We start from the raw sequence: 21,150 nt of genomic DNA on the forward strand, positions 1-21,150 counted from the left end.
GTTTTGGGACTACAGTGTTTTGCTGTTTTAGAAATCAGAAAGGAAGGAATTCATACGGGGATGTTTGGAAAATGGAAACAACAAAAAAGTCATGTGTAAAGCTTTTTTTTTTTTGCATGTAAGTTATTGCATTTCAAAGGACCCCTCCCCCTTTTTTACTGAAAAAAAAAACTTTTTTTTTTTTTTGCGCAACTGTGGACACTATCAATGGTGCCTTGAAATCTATGACCTCAACTTTTCAAAAGACTTTTTTCAATGTTATCTTAACCGTGTAAATAAGTGTAGATAGAGGAATTAAACTGTATATTCTGGATAAATAAAATTATTTCGACCATGAAAACTGTTCCTCTTTGGCCCCTCGATAACTGGCTAGTGAAGTTCTATGCAGGCAATTAAGGACAAATTTTTCAGAAATCTAACAATGCAAAGCAGAAGTCAGGATCTGAATGAGGCAGCTATGTGTTTGTGCTGGCCGCTGTGTTCTATGTATCTTTCTTCACATGTGGTCTTTTTATAATGCTGTCATGTTTAGGGTGTTTGGGTTTTGTTTTGTTTTTTTCCTAACCACAAAACCATTTGAACGATATTGTTTCGGGGAAAGGAATATTGAAATCTAAATACATTTCTACAACCTTGTAGGTGAGTAAGAAGGCAACAGAAATCCCTCAATAACCCATAATTCTAAGTACAAACTGGTTCTGGTGGGAACCCCTCCCCCATCAACATGTATGTATGGCAATTAGATAAAGTATGATCCTTTTGAAAAAGAGCATCTCAAGATGAGGAAGGAAAAAAAAAAGCAAATCTGCTTTCATTCCTATTATATTTTTCAAAAATCTGAAATGTTGGGGCACAGCAAGTGTTAGCTTTTGCCTTGAAGTTCTAATGTGAATGACTATATATGAATGACTATAAATTTGGCCAGGTTCTTTCAGGCAAGAAAATGCCTTAGGGACTGAGAACAATGGTGAGCCTAAGGCTCAAGGCCAAACAAGGAATATGGGGGTAGGGAGTATTCCTTGTCCAAAAAAAAAAAAAAAAAAAAAAAAAGAGGGAAGGGGGGAGGGGTGCCATTGCCATTTGAGGCCCTATATTGATTTCATTTTGTGTGAGATGATGTTCTTAATATAATTGTCTTTCACTATCAGCTGTATTTTGTGGCTCTTTCAGGAGGAGCTCCTGCTCTACTTTTACATAAAACACTGGCAGCCATAGTAGGATATGGGGCATTCACTGGGAATCCTTTCTGAAGATGAAGCCATCTTTAAGGCAGGGGTGTAGGAGTTGCAGCCACCTGGCCCCTAACTTGCCCTTCCCTTACAACTCTTCGTGTAGATGTTTAGGCTGTACCCAGAGCTATAGCCTGGGTCCAGAGCTGTGCCCTCGGGCCTATATTATAGGCGTCTTTGTGGCTACATGTCCTTTAGTCCACATAAATCTATTTCCTTATGACACCAAAGGAACACACAATGTTGGAAATTACTAGATTTATGGAAAATATTCCACAGATAGGAAGCCACAATAAATGTGACAAAAGAGCCCTCTTGGTGAGGGGGAGATTAGAACATAAAAAATTACACCCTGTCATCTGAGGATTTCAGAGAGGACCCTGCCAGCAGTGAGAACCAAAGAGTCAAGCTGTGTGCCCTTGGGCCATTTATGGAGTCAGCCAGTCTCCCAGTCTCTCCCCTCCCTCCCTCCTTCCCTTCCTCCCTTCCTTCCTTCCTTCTTTCCTTCTTTCCTTTCTTCCTTCCTTCCCACCAAACTTCTATCTCCATTTTTTCCCCTTTTCTTTTATTTTCTTTCCACAAGTGACATCAAGCCCACCAGTTTGGGACTCATTGGGCCTTGGTGTTGGCTGTCAGTTCACATTGGGCAGCCTGGGCTATTGAACCCTGCCTAAACAGCGTCCTCATCTTTGTTGGGTGATGATGGTGTTAGGAGAAGCCCCCGGCCCCATTTTGTTTTCTGCAGTGGCAGAGTAGAATGGGTGAAGAGATGAAGGTGTCTATTTTCTGCTGTTCTTTCTTTGCTTGCTTCGGCAGTTTCCATTACATTAAAACCCCGATCTTTCTGAAGGCTTGGTCTTGATTTCCAGGACTTGGCTTTTGGATGGCCACAGGCCTGTCCTCACCCCAGGGTGTGTGTTTGGGAAGGTTGGCAGGGGCGCGCCCACCGCACACCCCCAATATATCCCGTCCACTGGTTTCCCAAGAGTGTAAAAAATGTGCTTGGAACACGCTCTTTCCATTTTGACACTCCGAGAGGGTGGATGTCATCTCTCTGCTCCAGGAAAGGGGTGTGTGTGGTTTCTTCACTACCTCCGACCCCCGGACTCAGCCAAGCGGAGGGAAGGGCGGATCCAGACTTTTCTCAGGAAATAAAAGGGGGTGCTCTTTAATCACCGCCCTTCACCCCAAGCTGAGGCATTGCTAGTTGTTAAGGACACTAAAGCCTGTTTGCTTGGGGCCAAGCCTAGCGCAGCGGTAGCAACGGCAGCGGGGAGGGGGTGTTGGGGGGGGGATTGCTTTCAGGATTCCTCCCCTTGTGTGAGCCTCACTTGCTCACTGGTAGTGGTCTCTTGTCTTGCGCCATTTTTTTTTTTTTTTTTAACTTGGTTGGGGAGCAGTGAACAAAAATATTCTGGCAAGTGAGTCGCAACGGGCTTTCCTGGCACCACGGGGATTCTCCCCGGGGAGTTTAACTCCCTGCAGTCCTGCGCCCAAGGATGTAAAAATAACAGATCCTCAGCAAAGTCTAAAAATATCTGTTTCTCTTGCCCTCCCTCCCACCTTTCTCTGCTCTCCATTGTTTCTCTCTGTATCTAACATGCACATACCATTCCTCACAAGGTTTTGGCGCTGGAAGACCCCACTCTCCCTGGACTTCAAACTAGGAGTCGTTGTGCCTGCCCATTCTGATTCTCACTTGCCTAGTTCGCTGTCTAACGCCCCAATTATAAATCAAGCAAACTTTGGAATTAATTTCCTTTACAGTGGACTACTTTCAGTCTCCATCTTCAGACCTCCTTGCAAAGCCCAAGAGACCCAGGGCATGTTGGCAGGGCTTGGGGAAATTTTTTCTTTCTTTCGTTTTTTTTCCCCCGGTGCCCTACCCGCCTTCCTTCTGTAGAAGATCAGATAAATTGGCCTTTGTTTGAGACTTGGGTTGGGTTAGGCGGGTTTCTACTCCCTTTCTCCCCCTTTTTCCTGGCGGCCACCTCCTTGTGGGACAAGAGGCAGCCTGGGGATCGGAGGGAAGCTGCATTCCTGTGGGTGCCAGGCGGCTCCAGTGCTGAGAGCCACAGGGCCTGAGACACACACTGAAGAACCCACAGACCTCGCTGCCCTTGATCTCACTCTCTTGCTTGCTCTGTCCCTCGCATCGTGCATCTACCCGGGAGCCAGTCCACTGCCTCTCGGATCCACCCAAGATTCGGCCTCGCATAGGAGAGCTTTGACCCACACAAAGATGTACAAGCATCCCCTCCCAGTGACGTGGGCCGGAACAGCATCTCTCCGCCTAAGGAAAACCTTCTTTTTCCCGCCCCTAGTACGACAACCCAAGGCGAGCCGGCTAGCTAGCTACCCGTGGCTCCTTTGATCGCCCGGGTCGCCCAGTGGCTCGTCGTGTCCCGGCTGTGCGGTTCAGAGTTACCCACAGCGCGCCTAGGCCGGACTTTATAGCTCTAAACCGCATCCACACAGTTCAGTATCTAGCACTCTCCTGCGTGAATTGCCCTGGAAGTCTGCTGTAAACTGCTCTGCATCTTTCTCTGCTCCTCGCTTCCTGTTGTTCCCAAAGAGGGACCTCCAGGGCTACCCAGCCACCCCCTCCCGGCCCCCTCCCCCACCTCCCGGTTCCAGCGCCTCCCACTGGCCGTTGGGTTCTAGCCAACCTTAAACTCTCTAGCCCTCAGGGAAGGCACACCCTGAGGGCAGTAGCTCAGAGACACAGCTGGGAAGTGCGCCACCCTCGAGGATCAGCCTGCGGTCACCCAGCTCCCCCCACTCTCAAGCATCCCCACCCGAACGGCTGGGTGAAAACTTCCACTGCCCAGATCTTGGGGAGGGGGCTTTTCGGATCGCTTCTGCCCCCTCAGAATCCCCTCCCGCTGCTCCCTGCTTCCCAGGTTGTCAGTAGACCTTGTGTATTTTCGACCCAAACCCAGTCCAAACGAAATTTGGACCCCAAAAATAGCCCCAATCGTGGTGGTACAAGTGGTTCTGGTTAAATCTCTTCTACACAGCTTATACCGACGACTGGCATCTCTGGTGTTTTCTTTTGCCTCTGACTGGCTTTAGATTTCTTAGCCGTGGGAGGCAGAAAGTATACAATGTATCTACTACCCGAGGTATGAGAAATTGAGCTGTGCTTGAGCCTTCCCTTTCAGTCACCAAGAGCTGCCCATTGCAATGTAATAACCTGCTTTATACTTTAAGTTTGTACCTTAAAGATAGAAACAGGGAATTCACATGACTCCCTGTTTAAAAGGACTGAAGAGCCTTTATTTATTTATTTATTTATTTATTTATTTATTTTATTTATTTTTACAGCAATTAAATGTTTCTGAGCCGTTGTTCGCTTGGGGTTCGGAAGGGATCTCTTTGCCAAAAGCACAAGTATTATTGAGTCTGTTTCACATCCTAAACCATGATTTATATAAAACTGTGAAATACCACACATTGAGAGCGACCTTTCACCACAGGAAGGGGGGGACCTTCATTACCCGCGCGTACACACACACACACACACACACACACACACACACACAGGCTCCTGGTTTCAGTAACAATTCTCTGTGGAATCCACCAAACACAGTCTGCTGTCTTTTTTTTTTTTTTTTTTTTTTTTAAGAAGTGGGTGGGAGTGAAGGATGGTAAACAGTTCCCAAGCTATGATTTAAAGCATTTTTTTTTTTCTTGAAAGGCATGAATACAGAAACTGCCACTGGATGCTTATTGTCATCCTAATACTATTTTTGCCACTTGCCACTTTGCAAGGTGGGGAAAGGGGAGCAGGGGTGGGGGAAGGCAGGATATGGGCTCAACTTTTATCTATAAACAGGGGTCACTAAACAGGGGACATTTCATTATTGCCCTTATATTCACAGGAGGTAGGGAGCCTGCTTGCCACCCGGCAGGGTGGCCCAGACTGGGCAGCGTGTGGGTCTCCAAGGTGGTGTTGGGAGGGGGAGAATCAACACAATTGGCATAGATGCTGGAAAAAGGGATCCAGGACACTCTGTGTACTCAACATAGAAAAACTGAACTCCTGAGGACACAAGGTCTTTGGGTACCTCTGACAGGGGTGTCCCCTACCAGAATTAGACCAGAGAAGTCTCTATTAGGGCAGGGGTTATCCTGCTGGAAGCAATAGATTCTTCAGAGGCTTTGACTCTGCAACCAGGAACAGTCTTTTAACCTCTATCCAGGCTCTCTCCCTCTGGTTCTCCCACCCATTTCTAGTCTTCCCTTTAGAGTTTGAAGGTGACCTTCAAACCTCGTCCTGCTGGCATCCTGTGACACAGCAACAGCCCGATTGATTGATTTGGGGAGGTCTTAATTAATAAAGTTAATGATGAAATTAAAACAAATAGCCAAACCAACTGAAGATGGCAGCTTCCCTGTTGGCTATATTTAATTAGCACCAACTAATACATGTTCAGCTAATGTCCTCTAGGACACATTATATCATCTTCATTGTGAAAGAGAGCGGAGATGGAGCTGGAGGACAGAAACACTTCACAGACAGCCAGGGCATTTTGCTCTGATGACAAGAACGATTGCAAATGCATTTAAAAAAAACATGTTCATAACAAGTGACAAGCATGTTCTGAGGTGACTTTCGTGGAAACAGCAGCGAAACTGACAAATGTTCTTTGCCTTGGAGGAGGGGCCGTGGGGGAGGGGCACCTTTAAAAGTAGGGAAGTGCTTTGGCAGAGGGGAGAAAGAAGTATTTTTGAAAGGAAAAAAGAAGGAGGAGGAGGAGGAGAAGAAACATTATTTGAAACGGCAGGCAGGCAGCAACAGCAGCCTCTGCAAATGCCTCAGTTCTACACTTTGAAGACTTGGACACATAATATATTTCAGACCACTGATTTGCTATTTTCTTAATTCTGGCTCTTCTTTTTCAGTATGAATCAAACAGTCTTTTGTCCTTCAGGGTTTGATTTGATCGCTACTGTTCACATTTCACTTTTGTATTTTCCCCTTCCTATACCATTACTCATTGAGTGCCCCGTGAAATTACAATCGTACATTTTCAACTCAGCAACCCATTTGCAGTGCAAAAAATAGGGTCTAAATAATGGCTGAATTAGCCCTACTGGACAGTTTCAGATGTAACACTCTGTAATAATTATATTGCAGGCTGGATTAGGATGCTATTATCATAATCTGGACGTTTACAATTATCTGTAATTTGCAAAGATGCGCCAGGTCTTGATTACAGCAGCTTTTTTTTTTTTTTTTTTTTTTTTTTTTTTGTATCACGCTAACCATCACTAAACAGTGACAGTAATAACAGCTAATTTTGCTGGCAATATAAGAGGTGCTGGGGTGTGCAAACAATTTCACACCTGGATGTGCTCACTCAACCAAGAATATAGACACAGAGCTTCTGCCCTGAGACTCAGAAAAATACTCTCCCGTGCTTCGGTTCAGTATAGATTTCTAGACCCTGATCATTGCTTAAGAAATATTCACTGGGGTAAGTTTTTATTTCTGGCATACTTCTAGGTACCGTTTTTTTATTTCTCATCTCTCACTCTCCATGTTGTATATAATGTGTTGTGATTTCCTTGTACTGCAACTTTGTTTTCTGGGTTTTGGCTCTGACCTTTTATTTTCCTTTAACAGTAAAAGAGTTGATCTGGTGAAAATGGGCTCCTTAAGAACCTGATTTGCCTGTCTTGCCTCTGTGCTGCTGATATGTTTGGTGTCGCTTGTGACTGGAGACTAGGAAAAGAGCAGGTTTCTGTGAGGTGTGGAAGGAGCCTGAGAGTCCAAGCTAAAATCTATCTGAAAATTGTTAGTTACAATTGATCTTAGGTAAATACATTGAGGTTTTTACATGCCGCGGTGATTTTAGGTTTTGAAGCATCAAGAGATCAAACGAACTGACTGTGTGGCTTGCTTTGCAGTCAAGTATGTGGATGCCTGTTAGCAAAAGCAGGTGTGCCTGAAGCTCTGGGCTTTGCAGCCCCTTGGACATCTTCTCTCCAGCTGGGGGAAAGTTTGTAGAATAGCTGGCATCTGAAGCCCTTCAAGGCTATTCTATTCCTTAAGGCCTTGCTTAGAGCTGGTGTGTGTGTGTGTGTGTGTGTGTGTGTGTGTGTGTGTGTGTAATGGGGGAGGGGAAAGGTATTAAGATCTTGGACCTTATTGCCCGCTGAACCTAAATGCTATGACCCTGGGGTTAGAGTGGCATGATTGGTTGAGAATATATATATATATATATATATATATATATATATATATATATATCCAAAGAACCAGTCTGTGCACCAAGGAGGGCACTAGCAAGAAGCTGTGCTGTTCTATCTATAGATGACGCTGTTTCCTGATCCTGTAGATAAGCAGCTAGAAATGTTTAGTGTAGGAGCCCACAATGCCTTTGACTTCCCCGCCCTGCAGAGAAAAGCTTTTCCACTGTGGCAAGGACCTTTGCACTAAATTTAGTTCAAAGATAACGAGGTGCTTTTTATTAGTGAGGGGGAGATATTTTCTTTCTCCTATACTCTTACCCAATAGCTATGTATGTTCTACAACTCACCCCACCCACTGAGCATGGTCAGAACAGGGCTTTGGAATTCAAACTATAGCCTAGGAGGAAGTTTGAACGTGGGGAGGCGCAGTAGACACCTCAACTGGCAACGCCTTTCACCCATGCCCCTCCTACCAATCCCTCGCCAGGGAATCAGTTTGCCAGGGGGTCAATACATTTTAAAGGAGAAAATATTAACCCTTGAAGTTCAGGGGATCCAGTAGGAGCCCAGTGTCTATGAAGAGTTCCAGGGGCACTATCTCCCAGAATTTGTGTGATTAAGCTGATGTTAAGTAAGAGATAGAGATGGGATGAAGAAACACCATCACCCTGCCTCCATTATAGTAACATACATTGGCTGGGTTTCAGAATCCCACACACTCACAGTGGTTTGGCATATATTTGGTGATTTTTTTTTTAAAGAAAAATTAGTGTTGGTTTGGATATATGGTAGCTTTCTCTCTAACATAATTTGAATAATTCAGCAAAACCTCACTACCAGCTGTACTTCTGCAGCCTCTTCCATTCTTTTCAGCATTATAATTTTGGTTAATTTTCAATTTTAGGTCCTACGTCTCTGCAATTTGTGTATGAATAACAGAATAATTTCCCTCTTTTGTTTCGCCTTTCCTGTTCCTGAATCTAAATAAAGATGGCTTTTTAGTATTAAAAGTGGAAGAAAATTACAGGTAATTATCTTTGACGGTAAAAACGCTGTAATCAGCGGGCTACATGAAAAATTACTCTAATTATGGCTGCATTTAAGAGAATGGAAAAAAACCTTCTTGTGGATAAAAACCTTAAATTGTCCCCAATGTCTGCTTCAAATTGGATGGCACTGCAGCTGGAGGCTTTGTTCAGAATTGATCCTGGGGAGCTACGAACCCAAAGTTTCACAGTAGGAAGGGGGAAAAAAGAAAAGAAAACATTTTTCCTAATGTAACAATGCGAATGCTAGAAAATGACAAGACTGATCGGTTTTAAACCATTCTGAAGACTGACTGAGCGTGGAAGTTGCTCAACAAAAAAAAGGAACGGGTATATTGGTAAGTAGTCTTTGCTTTGTGTCTAATTATAGTGACTGTCCTTTTGCACGACTGTATGTCGCTGTCATTATATGGAGCACTCTGAGTATCTCTATTGACTTCTGATAAATGGCTCAGTGGTTTCAAGGTTCATAATTTGAAGGATGCCCAGGTCTGTAGCCATTAATTCTCACAGTATGGGGCTTCCTGCTTGTATGACGAAAGGACTTTTCATTTTCATTATTTCTTTGCTTTCCACGAGATCGGAAGGATGTGTTTCTCCCAGGATAGTACATGTTCCTACCTCCGCTAGCTTGCAGTGGGTTTTCAACATTAAGTAGTCAAAATTGTGCACTTTGCTTTCTGGATCTGTTATTCTTTCCTCTTTTTAGTTTTTTAAACTGCTTCCAAAGACAAGTATAGCTATACTATTTTGGCTGGGAAAAGGGAAAGGAGAATATTCAGATGCAGTGCTGGAAATGATTGAATGTCTAGAAATTAACCTGGGAATAGGTCATAATGTTTCAAAAAATGCAAAAGTGTGTATGAATCACAACAAAATTAAAACGAGAGGCTGAGAAAACATCCACAGCTCATGTTAAAGAAGCTAAGACAAAGGCTTGTGGTGCAAGCTGACATCTCTTCAGGCACTTGATAAGTATGTATGGACACCCCATATTAAGAAACAGAAATTATTTTAGAAGAATTAAAAAAAGGAATATATAACAAAAAGGCAGGAAAGATGGAGAGGCAGAAACCCATGGAGAAATAGAGGACACTCCCAACATTTTGTGGCTTTTACTCCGTATATGAAAGAAGACAAAAACATACAAAGTATATATACAACTAAAATTCAACAATATATACAGAAATGTTTCTTGATATAAACGTCCCTATTAGCTTAGTGAATGCCACTGTTCACCTAGGGAAAGGTGTCAAAGCAATAGAATAGTGATTTTGGTTGTTTCCTTGGTCTTTCTTGATTCAGAGTTTGGAGGTGGGTTATGCAAAGAGCATCTTTCTTGTTGCTGTTAGTGTTTGTATGTAGTTGAATCATGGTCCCTGGCCATTGCATTTAGATAAGACATGCATCATTTCCTTTGTGGTAATGTTCTAATTTGACAGCCAATTTTCCTTTTCTTTAGAGAAGGGATATTGGGGGCTCTTCTTTTTCTTCTTCTTTTTCTTCCTATTTCTCTTACTCTTGGATTGGTAAGTAAAAATTCAGGAGTCCAAAATCCTTGTCTTTCACCATGTAATGTCTTAAACTCATTAAACAAGTAAAAATGCTGCCATGTTTGTGCAGATTGTTCTGCAGGTGTAGAATGTCTGTTAAAAAAAAAAAAAAACAAAACAAAACAAAAACAAAAACAAAAAAAAAAAAAAAAACCTGTCATTTTGATGGAGAATCCCAAAGAAGAGGCTCGGGGCCTGGATCCCAAGGTGTGAGGGAAAATAACCTTACAGTGATGGGCTTCCAGAACACTGGCACAGAAGCCATTCTCTCTCTCTCTCTCTCTCTCTCTCTCTCTCTCTCTCTCTGGCTCTCTGCTTCTCTCTTTCTCTCTTTCTCTCAGTTGCAAACTTACTAAGGTTACTGAAGAAAAGAGATTGGAAGGGGAAAAAGAAAGGTGGAAAGAAATAAAAATGAAAGATGAAGCAAGATTAAAAGGGATAGAAAACAAGGAAAGAAAAGGGAGGAAGAGAAGAGGATGAGAGAGAGAGAGAGAGAGAGAGAGAGAGAGAGAGAGAGACCCCCAGGTCACAGAGATAGCTCCTCTGAGCTCATCCTTTAGGCTGTTTGGCAGATGCAGGTGAGTCCTGGATCCCCCGTGCTTCCTTCAGAAGCCCCGAGGCCGTCCACTCAGACAAGTCACATCATTTGTGGTCTCTGCATGGTGTCCTGGTGTGGTGAGGAGTACCAGTGCGAATACCCAGGCATGTAGCTGTTGGGGGGCATACTGACGCCCTTGGCGGAGGCAGAAACGTCCCACACCGGAGGCAGCGCTGGCGAGCGTGGTGACAGGGCTGCTGAACCAGGGAGAGGGTCACTCTCATGGGGGTTACTGCCCTGCTTCAGCAATTTCTTAAACTTAGAGCGTTTATTCTGAAACCATATCTTCACCTGCAAGAAAGGCAGCAATCATTAGGCCAGATAAACATCAAACCGGTGCCTTCAATGTCATCCTAGGCTCAAGAAGCAATATAAAAACAAACAAAACAACCATAATAATTCCAAAAAGCCCATTCCCAGCCCCTCCCTCCATTTTCCTACAACCATTTCCATCCCTCCACTCTAGGCCTACTGGATATCTTGTTAGGATTCTAGATTCCGCATGATTCTTGGGTTGAATCCTAGCTTAGGTATTAAGGTATCAGCGTAAAATTATAAGTAAATCAAATGAGATCAGTGAACCAAAATTTTATGGACATTTAAGTGGAGTAGATTTCTGATCACAATCATACAACTGAATTTGCCTCCTCCTATTACTCAGTTTTTATATTTATCAACCCCAAAGCCTTCAATGCTATGCATATCCAAGTAGCAAATGACTACGAATTGATTAAAGGCTGTATGTTCATAACCCAGTAACCTTGAACATACCTATGTATAGTGTGCACATGCCATGGGATATGCCTGGGATATCTTTCTCCAGACATAAATAGTCTTCCAATTCTGCATGCATTAAGAAATGCACCACCCCCATTCCCTACCTAGTATATTGCTTAAGCAAACAGAGGTCATCAATCATCACATGATTGGGATAGCTACTAAAAGTCAAAGGCTTCTGAAAACCACACGTGAATCAGAAATCTCTGTTGGCAGCTTATTTAGGTCAACAACCCTTTTTTTTTTTTTTTTTTTTTTTTTTTTTGATGAAAGAAAATCTATGATACAGGTTTAACTTCAAAATTCCTGAATCTGTTTTTCCAAGAATAATAAGAGTTATGGAGCCCTTTCATAGCAAACCTCAAATATGTTCAGTGGCAACATAGCAATAGAAAACAGGCTAATGGAAAAGAGCTCAGGGATGAAGCCTGAACACACCATTCTATATGGTCTTTGGCAACTGTCTGTAAGGCCCAAAGTACCCCTGCTGCATGAAGACGGTGAATGTCATCATAGGTCTCCTCACCCCATGCATTTGCCATAACTGATGGCTTGAGAGGGCAGCCTGGTGTACTCACCTCTAGGCCCCTTTCTGTGAAATCTGAAATGTCCAGTACATCTTTCAAGTCAGCAGGACTGTTATCTGTGGCGTCCCAGGCCATAATTTGGGAAATATTCTCTTTGTTTTTTCAATTCTGTCAAGTTCTGTGCTTCAGGGAGGTGCCTCAACCTGCACTATTTGGTGCCAGGATGATTTAACCACTGAGCTTAAAGCAATCTTCAGAAAACCCTACCTTACCCATCCTGGAGTGAATGGCTGGCACATGGATGCCTTTATGACACTACTGGAAAATATGTCTAGTTAACTTTTGCTGTTGTCACAGCTCCTAAGTTGTCTTCCTATGTCAATGAGTTGAAATCCTTATTAGCTCACAGGGGACACAAAAAGGGTCCTTAAGAAAGGGCCTTGTTTTGCTTCCTAGCTGCCCCCCCACCTCCAAAACACACACACACACACACACACACACACACACACACTCGTTTTGTTTCATGTTATTCTGCTATTCTGCTCTGGAATCGGATTTGATTGAATACTTTTGTTCACCAAAAGATGCTAGGCTCAGCTGGGGTCGCAGAGGGTTGGTGTATATGCAAATCCAATCCAGTATTCAATACCATGTCATTTGTTCCAAACTGTGTGATCCCAGGAAAGTGCGCGACTGGAGCACAAGCATTTGTCATTTATTTCCTTCCATCCTTGGTTGACTAGGCCAAGAATTCCTCCTGGTGTGCTCTCTGCACGATTTGCAAGCGGGGCCAGCATTTCAGGGATACTTGGGCTTCTCGGGAATTACCTGTGTTTGTGTCAGTCCTAAGGAAGCAGCCAGTTCGGCTCTCTCGGGAAGGGCCAGGTATTGAGTCTGCTGAAAGCGATGGTTTAAAGCCTGGAGCTGCAGGCTGGAATAAATGGTCCGAGGCTTCCGAATCTTTTTCCCCTTTCCGTTGAACCTGATTTCCCCGTTTTCGATCACTGTAGTTTTTTGTTGATCTGTAAGCAAATGACACAGAGGAGCGGTCACCCATGAGGCCACAGCTGCCTTCTCCCTTTATGTGACAAGGCCTGTAAGGAGTTCACCCAAGTTGAAAAAGGGTTCCTCGTAGTATCCCCACTATACTCTGAACTACCTGGGTCCATTGTGTCCCCAGAGGCTATGGAAGCTCCCCTCTGACCGTGCCTCTAGGCCTAACAATGCATGCATGCATGGTAGTGGTCGAGTCTCGGAAGCCCGCTGCTTAATAGCGGCGCTCCGCAGTAGCGGAGACAGCACCGGCGGCTTTCCTGAGTCCCGGCTCTGAGAGGCTTCTGCTCTTTGGACAGAGAGCGGCTTTTTGGCCTGGGTTTTTACAATGCCTGAAGCTGTATCTGAGCCACCCGGGTGTTTACGTGGCCAGTTGGTTTTGTGTCATTCAGCTACAAGCTTAGTGCTCCAAGTCCCTTCCGTATGTTCGAAACGATTCTGCTCGTGTGGATCAAAATCCACAGACAATCAGGAGCTCAGTGCAACCCTAGAGCAGGCTGCAACTCTCTGGACAACAGAGAGCTATCAACCCCAGGCCCTCTGCTTTGCCTTCAAGAACAAAGGAGCGGCCAAAGTACTATCCAAAACCCAGAGAGAGGGGGCCGGGTCAGGATAGGGGGCAGGGGACACCTCAAAGCTCACATGGAGTAAGAAAAAGCCCAATAGCCATTAGTTTAACTGAATCTATCGGCCGTCACAGCTTCGTTCCAAGTCATCAAGGCGCACCAGGTGCCCCACGCAAAGTAGGCCACTGCTTGCCCGGCGTGGGGTGGGAAGCTTAACTAGCTGTTCAGTCCTGGCCCAGAAATGTTCCCAGTCCGGACAAACGCGGGTTACAGCCAGAGGGAAGGGACAAGGCAGAGGGCGAGTGGAGACAGTGGGCTGGAGGGCGCAACGAGGACCGTGGCGCGAGACTAGCACACAGTCCGGGGGTGGGGGGCGCAGTGGGAACCGCGCGCAGGAGGCAGGGGAACCAGGCCGGCCTCAGGGCCAGCCAGCCAGGGGTCCACGGCGGCGGGGAGGGCCGGGACGCGAGAGGCCCGCAGGCAGGCGCCAGGAGATCGGGAGCGCACGGGGCCCGGCTGGGGGCGCGCAGGGCTGCTCGCAGGAGGGGGCCGGCAGAGGCCCCGGCGTGGAGGAAGTGAGCGGGGCGGGAGGGGTGGGAGGCAGTGGGGAGGCGGGAGAAGCTGGCTGCCTAAGCGGCCTCTCACCTGTGTCGTCCCCGCGCGTCTGGGCGGCCGCGCTGCTGTTGTGGTAGGACTGGAGGTAAGGGCTGTGCTGCGAGTGGCTCATGTAGGGGTAGGCGGCGAGCGATCGGTGGTTGTAGGAGTTGCCTCCGCCCGACGCGTAGGGCGAGCCGTGGTGGTGGTGCTGGTGGTGGTGATGGTGGGAGCCGGCCGCCGCCGCCGCCGCCGCGGCCGAGTGCAAGCAGTGCAGAGGGTAATGCGCGCCTGCCATGGCCGGGGAGGTCTGCTGCGAGTGCGGCTGCGGCGGCGGCGGCGGTGGCGGCGGCGGCGGCTGCTGCTGTTGCTGCTGCTGCTGTTGCTGCTGTTGCTGCTGTTGCTGCTGCTGCTGCTGCTGTTGCTGCTGCCCGAACTCCATGAAGGCGGATTTGGACGAGTCCTGGCCTTCCAAGCCGTCAGCCATCGTAGTCATGGTCATCATCAAAACTTTGGGGGCTGGAGAAAGCCTTCTCCCGGGTTTCCTCCACCCTCCCCCACTTGGCTCGCGCCGCTCTCCCCTTTGCAGCCACCTTAGCTCTCGGGATCCTTGCAAAAAAAAATTTTTTTTTAAATTTTAAAAAGGAGGGGGCGGAGGTGATTCTCTTCCTCGCTCTTCTCTAATATATATATATTTAATATAAAGAGATATAGTGAACAGGGCCTTGTTAACCCAAAGGGAGGAGGAAGGGGGAGGGATGGGAGAGGAGAGGGGGAGGGGGTATCTGCTCTCTTCTCCCCCCCTTTCTTTCCCCCCTTGGATTTTTTGGGGGCTGGTGCAGTTTAAGGCAGAGATTTTAAGGTGGATTCTGCGAAAGTTGCGCGTCTGCTTTCAGACTTGATGCAGACGCCACGAGTCGAATGGTTTGTCTCCAAAGGGCAGCGCCTCCCTATTGGTCAGTCGCCCCCTGACGTCACAGGCGCACCGCTTCTACTGGCGTGTGCGCTGCTTGCGGAGTTCTTCTCCTACCTTAAGTAACTACAATATCATCCCAGAGCTGCAACCTGGGTCCGCCAGGAGCTAAAAGCAAGCAGCGGTGGAGGGAGGCGCCCGGTAGGCTGCCGACGCATCCTGGAACTCTTGTTTCCAGGATTGGAGACTTGGAACAGCCTGGCTGGAAGCTGATCTCTTTGAATTCACTTGCACCCTTTCAGGCTGTCTGTGTTCAGAAGCAGTGGCCCTAGCATTTAAAGCCAGACCCCCCTCCTTCACTTGACTTTACCCCTCCCTCAAGACCCCAACCCTACTCTACTCCCAAGGGATCGCCTTGTTATGGTGGGTTTTCCTAGAAATTCTTTATTGAAATAGTAGAGGGAAGAAGGACCCCACATCTGGGCTCCATCTCATGGGGAGGGTAGTAAAGAATGAAAACTCAGACCTTGTTCTGGCGAGATTCCTGCTGTTTTAGGTCCTATTTCCTATATATTGACCCCCCCACGCCCCAAGGGAGGAGCAGCACCTCCCAGCCCAGAACGCAGCAGTCTGTTCTGAAAGGGAGTCGTTGGAGGGCTGACAGTAATGCATTTTTTTCCCCCTATTGAAAACAGAAGCTACTGTAATGCTTTCAAATATATGCAAATGATACATGCGGTTGGTTAGTGGTTTGGCAAATCTTGATTACAATATAAACTACCCAAGTAAAAGTGCCTTCGTCCTAAATTTGTCTCTCGATTACAATTCCAATTGATTTTATTTTATTGTCAACATTGTTAATGATAAAAATAGAGTCGTTTTACAGTTATTTTTACTTTCTGGAAGGAGGCAATTAGAGTTCTAATCAGGAATACACAAAAATCTCCCATGATTAACTGCAGTACTTTGTTCAAATTGCTGCTATAAAATTCAGAACAATTTGCCTGTAATGATTATGGACTGGGTTTATTTTGGGAGGTGGAATAAAAGTGGATATAGCATAAATTATCCTCTAATTATACACCAGTGTCGCCTCAATTATCCTCTTATCAAAATGGTTGTCTAACTGCCGCATTTAGTTTCAATTCTCTCCTTTTTTTCTATAAAAAGAACTTCATACCTTGTTATTATTAATCCATTTATTATTTGCAAGGGGTTTATATCCGCACATCCAGGTGGTAGAACCACTTCTGTTTCAAAGATGGACTGGGGAAAGACATTAAGTTTGGAGCAGCTCAGGGCTTCGGATCTAGCCTCTCTCCCTCGGGTCTCCAGACTCTCTTAGGTCCAAACTGCGGAGCAGGGACAACGGAGACCAGGCAGCCACGTTCAGGCCCAGCCACCAGGTAGGAGAACCCGATCCAACTCTAGGCGCGGAGAAGGGCAAGCCAGGCCTCACCGGGGTTGGGTCCCGGGACCGCAGGTAGACTCCGGGAAGCCGCGCTATCAGACAAGGTAGTTTGAGTGGGCAAAATCTGAGGGTCCCCACTTTACTCCCCCCGGGTTAGGTGCCCACTTTCGGTGGGCTCAGGGACTAATTACGAGCTTTTGATTACAAGGGGAAATGTGCGTGGTAGCAATCCGGTGTAGTGTAGGGGTGTCTGGAAGTTGGTGGAATGAGTCGTCCTTTTGAAAAACTACTGGGACATCTCTGCACCTTACTTGTCTGTAGCCCATAAGCTACACGACCCCAGGATCCCTAGAATAGAGAATTTAGTGGCGCTGCTTGCCACTGGAACTCCAGAAAAGGGTGGTAGGAGACCGAGCTGCTCAATTTCCTGATTGTGCCTGGCCGACTGCTCCTTATGTTAATTGACTTTCTTAGCTCCAAGTCCGGGGTCTTCAGAAGCCCGCTGGCAAGTTTGCCTTTCCCTTTCCTCTTTTCTATTCTTTCCTTCTTTAATTTTATCAGAAGACCCGCCGGTTTTCTTTTGAGTGTTGAGGGCAGCTACATTTGCTCCCTCGTCCTTTGCCCAGTCCGCCACGCTTAACTTCTTGAGTCCCGGGAGTCGGTTCAGTAACTCTGAATTCATTTTTAAGTGACGTCCCTTGTTCCTTCCCTTTTAACAAGAGGTGCAGTTTAACACGCGAACCTGTAACGCGATCCACGCGTTTACAAATCGTCGGTGAATTAAAACTGCAACATCTTCTAGAAAAATGAAAGATGGGCCGGGTAAAGAACTGATGGGGTGCAGAAAGGGAAATCAGGGAAAGAGATGCAACCCCCACCCGGTTGTGCACCCGGGCTGCGCGCCCAGCTCGTAATGTCCTCAAAGTCATCAGGTAGACATGGCAGTTTTATTACTCTGTACCCTGCAGCTTGCTGTTAAACACGGCGAAGGCGTTTCTCCGGTATGCTTTTCCGCTTCTCTCTCTTAACGCTCGCAGGTGCAGCGCTTCGTCTACTGACTCACGCAACTCTGGTAGCTTCTGGAGCTGGGTGAAGGTGTTGGGGCCCGGGAAAAATCCCCTCACCACCTAAGCTCCAGATCCTAGGCGCGCAGCGTCTGTTTGCAAAGGGATTTCCTTCTCGTTTGTTTAAAGTGTGAAGAAGCCAGTCAGGCTGGAATTGTCTGCTCAGGTGTCCTGTTTGTTCTATTATCCCTCCTCCGTAGGTAGAGGATAAAATCCCTACGTTCTATTCCTGGGGTGCAAGTGTGCAGTTAGGGGGTTAGTTGTGTGTGATGTAGGTTTTGTTGAGATTTGCTGGGTGAACCCGGCTGGGCTTTGAGCAAGTGCGACGAGCAAGAGGTCTTACCATACTGGGCAGCAGTGTCGGTGTGTTCATTCGGGGTAGAATAGTATGAATGGCCATACCACTAGTACAGGCAGTAGAGGACGGAAGACTACTGTGATTCAAAGGTAGGTGGCCAGTGTCTTCCACAAAGTGGCATCTGCCACCAGCTTAGGTGCAGCGTTCTTTGCAGCGACTTTCTGGAGCCCAAGTCCCATTGCTCCAACTGAAGTTGTGCAGTTCCTTTCCTGGTCTCTCACCTGGTGTCTGGGCTAGCTTAGTTAAATTTCGAAACGGGCACTAGAAATCACCCCTACTTTACCCTAGTGTAACCTGCTGCCAGCCCTTTGGCTAAAGGCAAAACTTGGGGCTTTTCAGAGCCTTGCAAAAAAGCGTACACCTCAGGGGCTCTCAGCCTCGGCGCCTCCCGCGCAGTCCAGGCTTCTTCTTCTTTGTCTAGCCCTCTGGGGAACCTCCGCCAACTCTTGCCAGTGGGAGGGGAAGGAGGGCTAGTAAGGCCACAGAAGCCTTTATCATTCAAAATACAAGTAAACTTACAAATCAAATCTGGAGGCCTAAGCGGGTTTTTATTGGGGGGGGGGTGACAGTAAGATAAGAATCACATTCATTAAAGTTTTAGGAAGGGGGTTTGGCGGCCTAAATTGCACTTCACTTTTGAAGGTGTTGAGGTGTTGAGATGTTGGAGCTACACCGCTTCTATCCACGACAAGTAGAAAGAAAACTATCACACTGCCCTCTGACACCTCCCGCTTCTGTCTTGCAGGGTAGGTGTGTAGGAGAGGGCTCATTGGGTCTGGGAATTGCCCTAGGTTAGTTCTGGGGATGTTTGCGTACACTTGCTGGACTGAGAATGCCTGAGTCTCCCAGAGAGGTTTGCAATCTCGGTGGGGGCTGTGGTAGTACATTCAAGCCATCCAGGACTTGGCTGGGTTTGGTTGCTAAGTTGGGCTCAGTTATCACGTTAATTCTAAAGAAATTAGACCTGGATAAATGGCCTTTGAATTCAAAGAAATAACTTGGTGTTGATTTACATAGCCACGTTAAGAAACCCCTTCTCAATAGGAGACACTGATGGAAAAAAAAAAAAATTCCTGCTAGTTCTTTTCCCCATTCAAAGTAAAATACTCTCCTCTCTCTCTCTCTCTCTCTCTCTCTCTCTCTCTCTCTCTCTCTTTCTCTCTCCCTCTCTCTCTCCCTCTCTCTCTCCTTCCCTTCCCCCTTCTCTCTGTGAGTATAGTATAAGTGTGTAAGGAAAGTGTATGTGATGTGCTAGAGCTCAGGAACCTTCTTCCCGCCCCCAACACACACACCTGTAAAAGCTCCAGGGCAGGAGAGAAAACTACCCCTTTCCATTTGTTGACCCAGGCTAATGATGGCACCTTCAGGAGTAGCCCAAAGAACCAGCGTAGGCAATAAAATGCTGAAACCTTGTAGGCATTTTCTCTAGCAATAAAACCGTAGTGCCTATGTTACTATCTTCCTCTCTCAGGTTCCCCCACACTGAGCTTAAACTTGGGTATATTTACTATATGCCCAGAAGGAATAGTCACTGAAGTTTGTGGACATAACCCTTTCCTGAGTCCCAAGAATGGGCACCTGGGAAACCACAACCCAGAACAGACATCCAGGAGGTTTTCAAAGCTGTCTCATTTGAAGGTTATCAACTAAGCAAGTCTCAACCTAAAGGCTTCAGTTGTAGACTTTTTGAAATCTGAGATTTCCTGGTCTTACCTAGGTCTTCAGATTCAACATTATCTCCCTGCTCCCTAGACTCATTTCTGGATGTGTTTCCACCCAATGCTTTCTTACTTGAGAAAACTGAGGGAAAAGGTTGAGAATAGCTCTGCTTCCCACCTCTTGGCTTTGAGATGTGCATGGAAACATATTTGCCTGCCTTTCCTCCCTATCTCTTCCTCCTTCCCTTCCTTCTCTCTTTCAGTCTTTGGCTTGCTTATTTCAGCAAACTTTGGACCCCAATCTTTAATACATAAACTTTTTTTTTTCTCAGCCCAAGGGAGAAGAGGGTAGAAGGACCCCACAATGCTTACTTAAACAGTTAGTTTTTAAACATGATAAATGCAGATGTTTGTCTTTTCAATATATAGGCTAAATCAAGGCTGACCTCCCTGGGCTCCATATTTGCCCTGCTGGGGAGTATAGCAGAGCAAAGGAAGATGGAAGGAGCCTTAGCTTTCATTTACTGTCTTTGAAAAGCAGGACCCCTGACCATCGAAGGATAAATGCAGTCCTAGACTGGCAGGGAACAAGCATCAACAGGAAATGGCAGACTATTTTTAGGCTTAATAAGGAGTTAATATAGCTGCCCAGTGTCTTCCGACATGCCTGGAAGCATCTCCTGCTTAATTCTTTCATCTCTTCATCAGCAGTAACAATAATAAAGCCATAGCAAGCATCTCTCTATGAAGAGAGAGCCAGGCTTGGCACAGTTCTTCAGGGAAACCTGGATGAAAAGCATCCTCTTGTATAATGGAAACAAAAATGTAAGTGTAAACCTTTTTCATTGGTGAGAAAAAAAGGCATGTTCTGTGGTTGACCACCTTCCAATGCGTGTGTGTATATATACACACATTTTACATGACTTTTTAATTTATCTGTTCACAGACACGTTTCTTATTTTTAAAACATCTCAGTAAGTGGGAAGACAATTTATTACTCATTCTTTCTAAATAAAAATTTCCCTAGAGGATCACAGATTTGCCAGCTCTTGGAAGTTATGGTTGAAAAAAATAAATCTCTGAATTGCCACTGTGCCAGTTCCCTTTTCCTTTGTTTAGAACCAGATTTTCCCTAGGAGAGTCTAGGAGCAAGGAAATAAAATATTTTCCCCGTGTTTTCAATAACTTTTATGCACAAAAAAATGTTGCTAGCCATCTTCATGTTATCAAGTGGTACTCCTTCCCTCGGAGACTCAAAACCCTTGGTTATTTTAAATACACCGAGAGATCATGTCCATTTGGCAAGCTAGCATTTGACTTTGCCATCTTTGGAAAGCAGAGAATAGAAGAGCTTATTTATTTATTTATTTATTTATTTATTTATTTATTTATTTATTGAGTTAAGGGCAGAGTGGGCAAAAGACGATGAGTATGAACCTGCTTCAGTTGTTATGCCTGACTTGTAGGTTTTCTTGTTCTTTGGGTACCACAGCACTTTAATATTAGTTTCACAACAAATCAACAAAATTAAAACTAACAAAGGCAGTCCTGTTTGCCATTTGCTGGCCCTGCAGTGCTGTATATTTACTCTTGGAGTGAGGG

The 21,150-nt window shown here is 45.8% G+C and overlaps 1 protein-coding gene across 1 annotated transcript; it reads right to left on the reverse strand.

The window, feature by feature from the left end:
• Window positions 1-10,528: 10,528 nt before the first annotated feature.
• Window positions 10,529-14,757, reverse strand: Dlx6 (distal-less homeobox 6). Its single transcript, XM_051177138.1, has 3 exons — window positions 14,196-14,757; window positions 12,760-12,953; window positions 10,529-10,918 (listed from the first exon to the last, which is right to left on the reverse strand). Exons 1-3 carry the CDS (start codon window positions 14,647-14,649, stop codon window positions 10,667-10,669), a joined length of 900 nt encoding a protein of 299 aa, XP_051033095.1. The 5' UTR covers window positions 14,650-14,757; the 3' UTR covers window positions 10,529-10,666.
• Between the last annotated feature and the right edge of the window lie 6,393 nt (window positions 14,758-21,150).

The sequence above is a fragment of the Phodopus roborovskii genome, unplaced genomic scaffold, assembly GCF_943737965.1.
Source record: "Phodopus roborovskii unplaced genomic scaffold, PHOROB, whole genome shotgun sequence".
In the NCBI taxonomy this organism is placed as follows: Eukaryota; Metazoa; Chordata; class Mammalia; order Rodentia; family Cricetidae; genus Phodopus; species Phodopus roborovskii.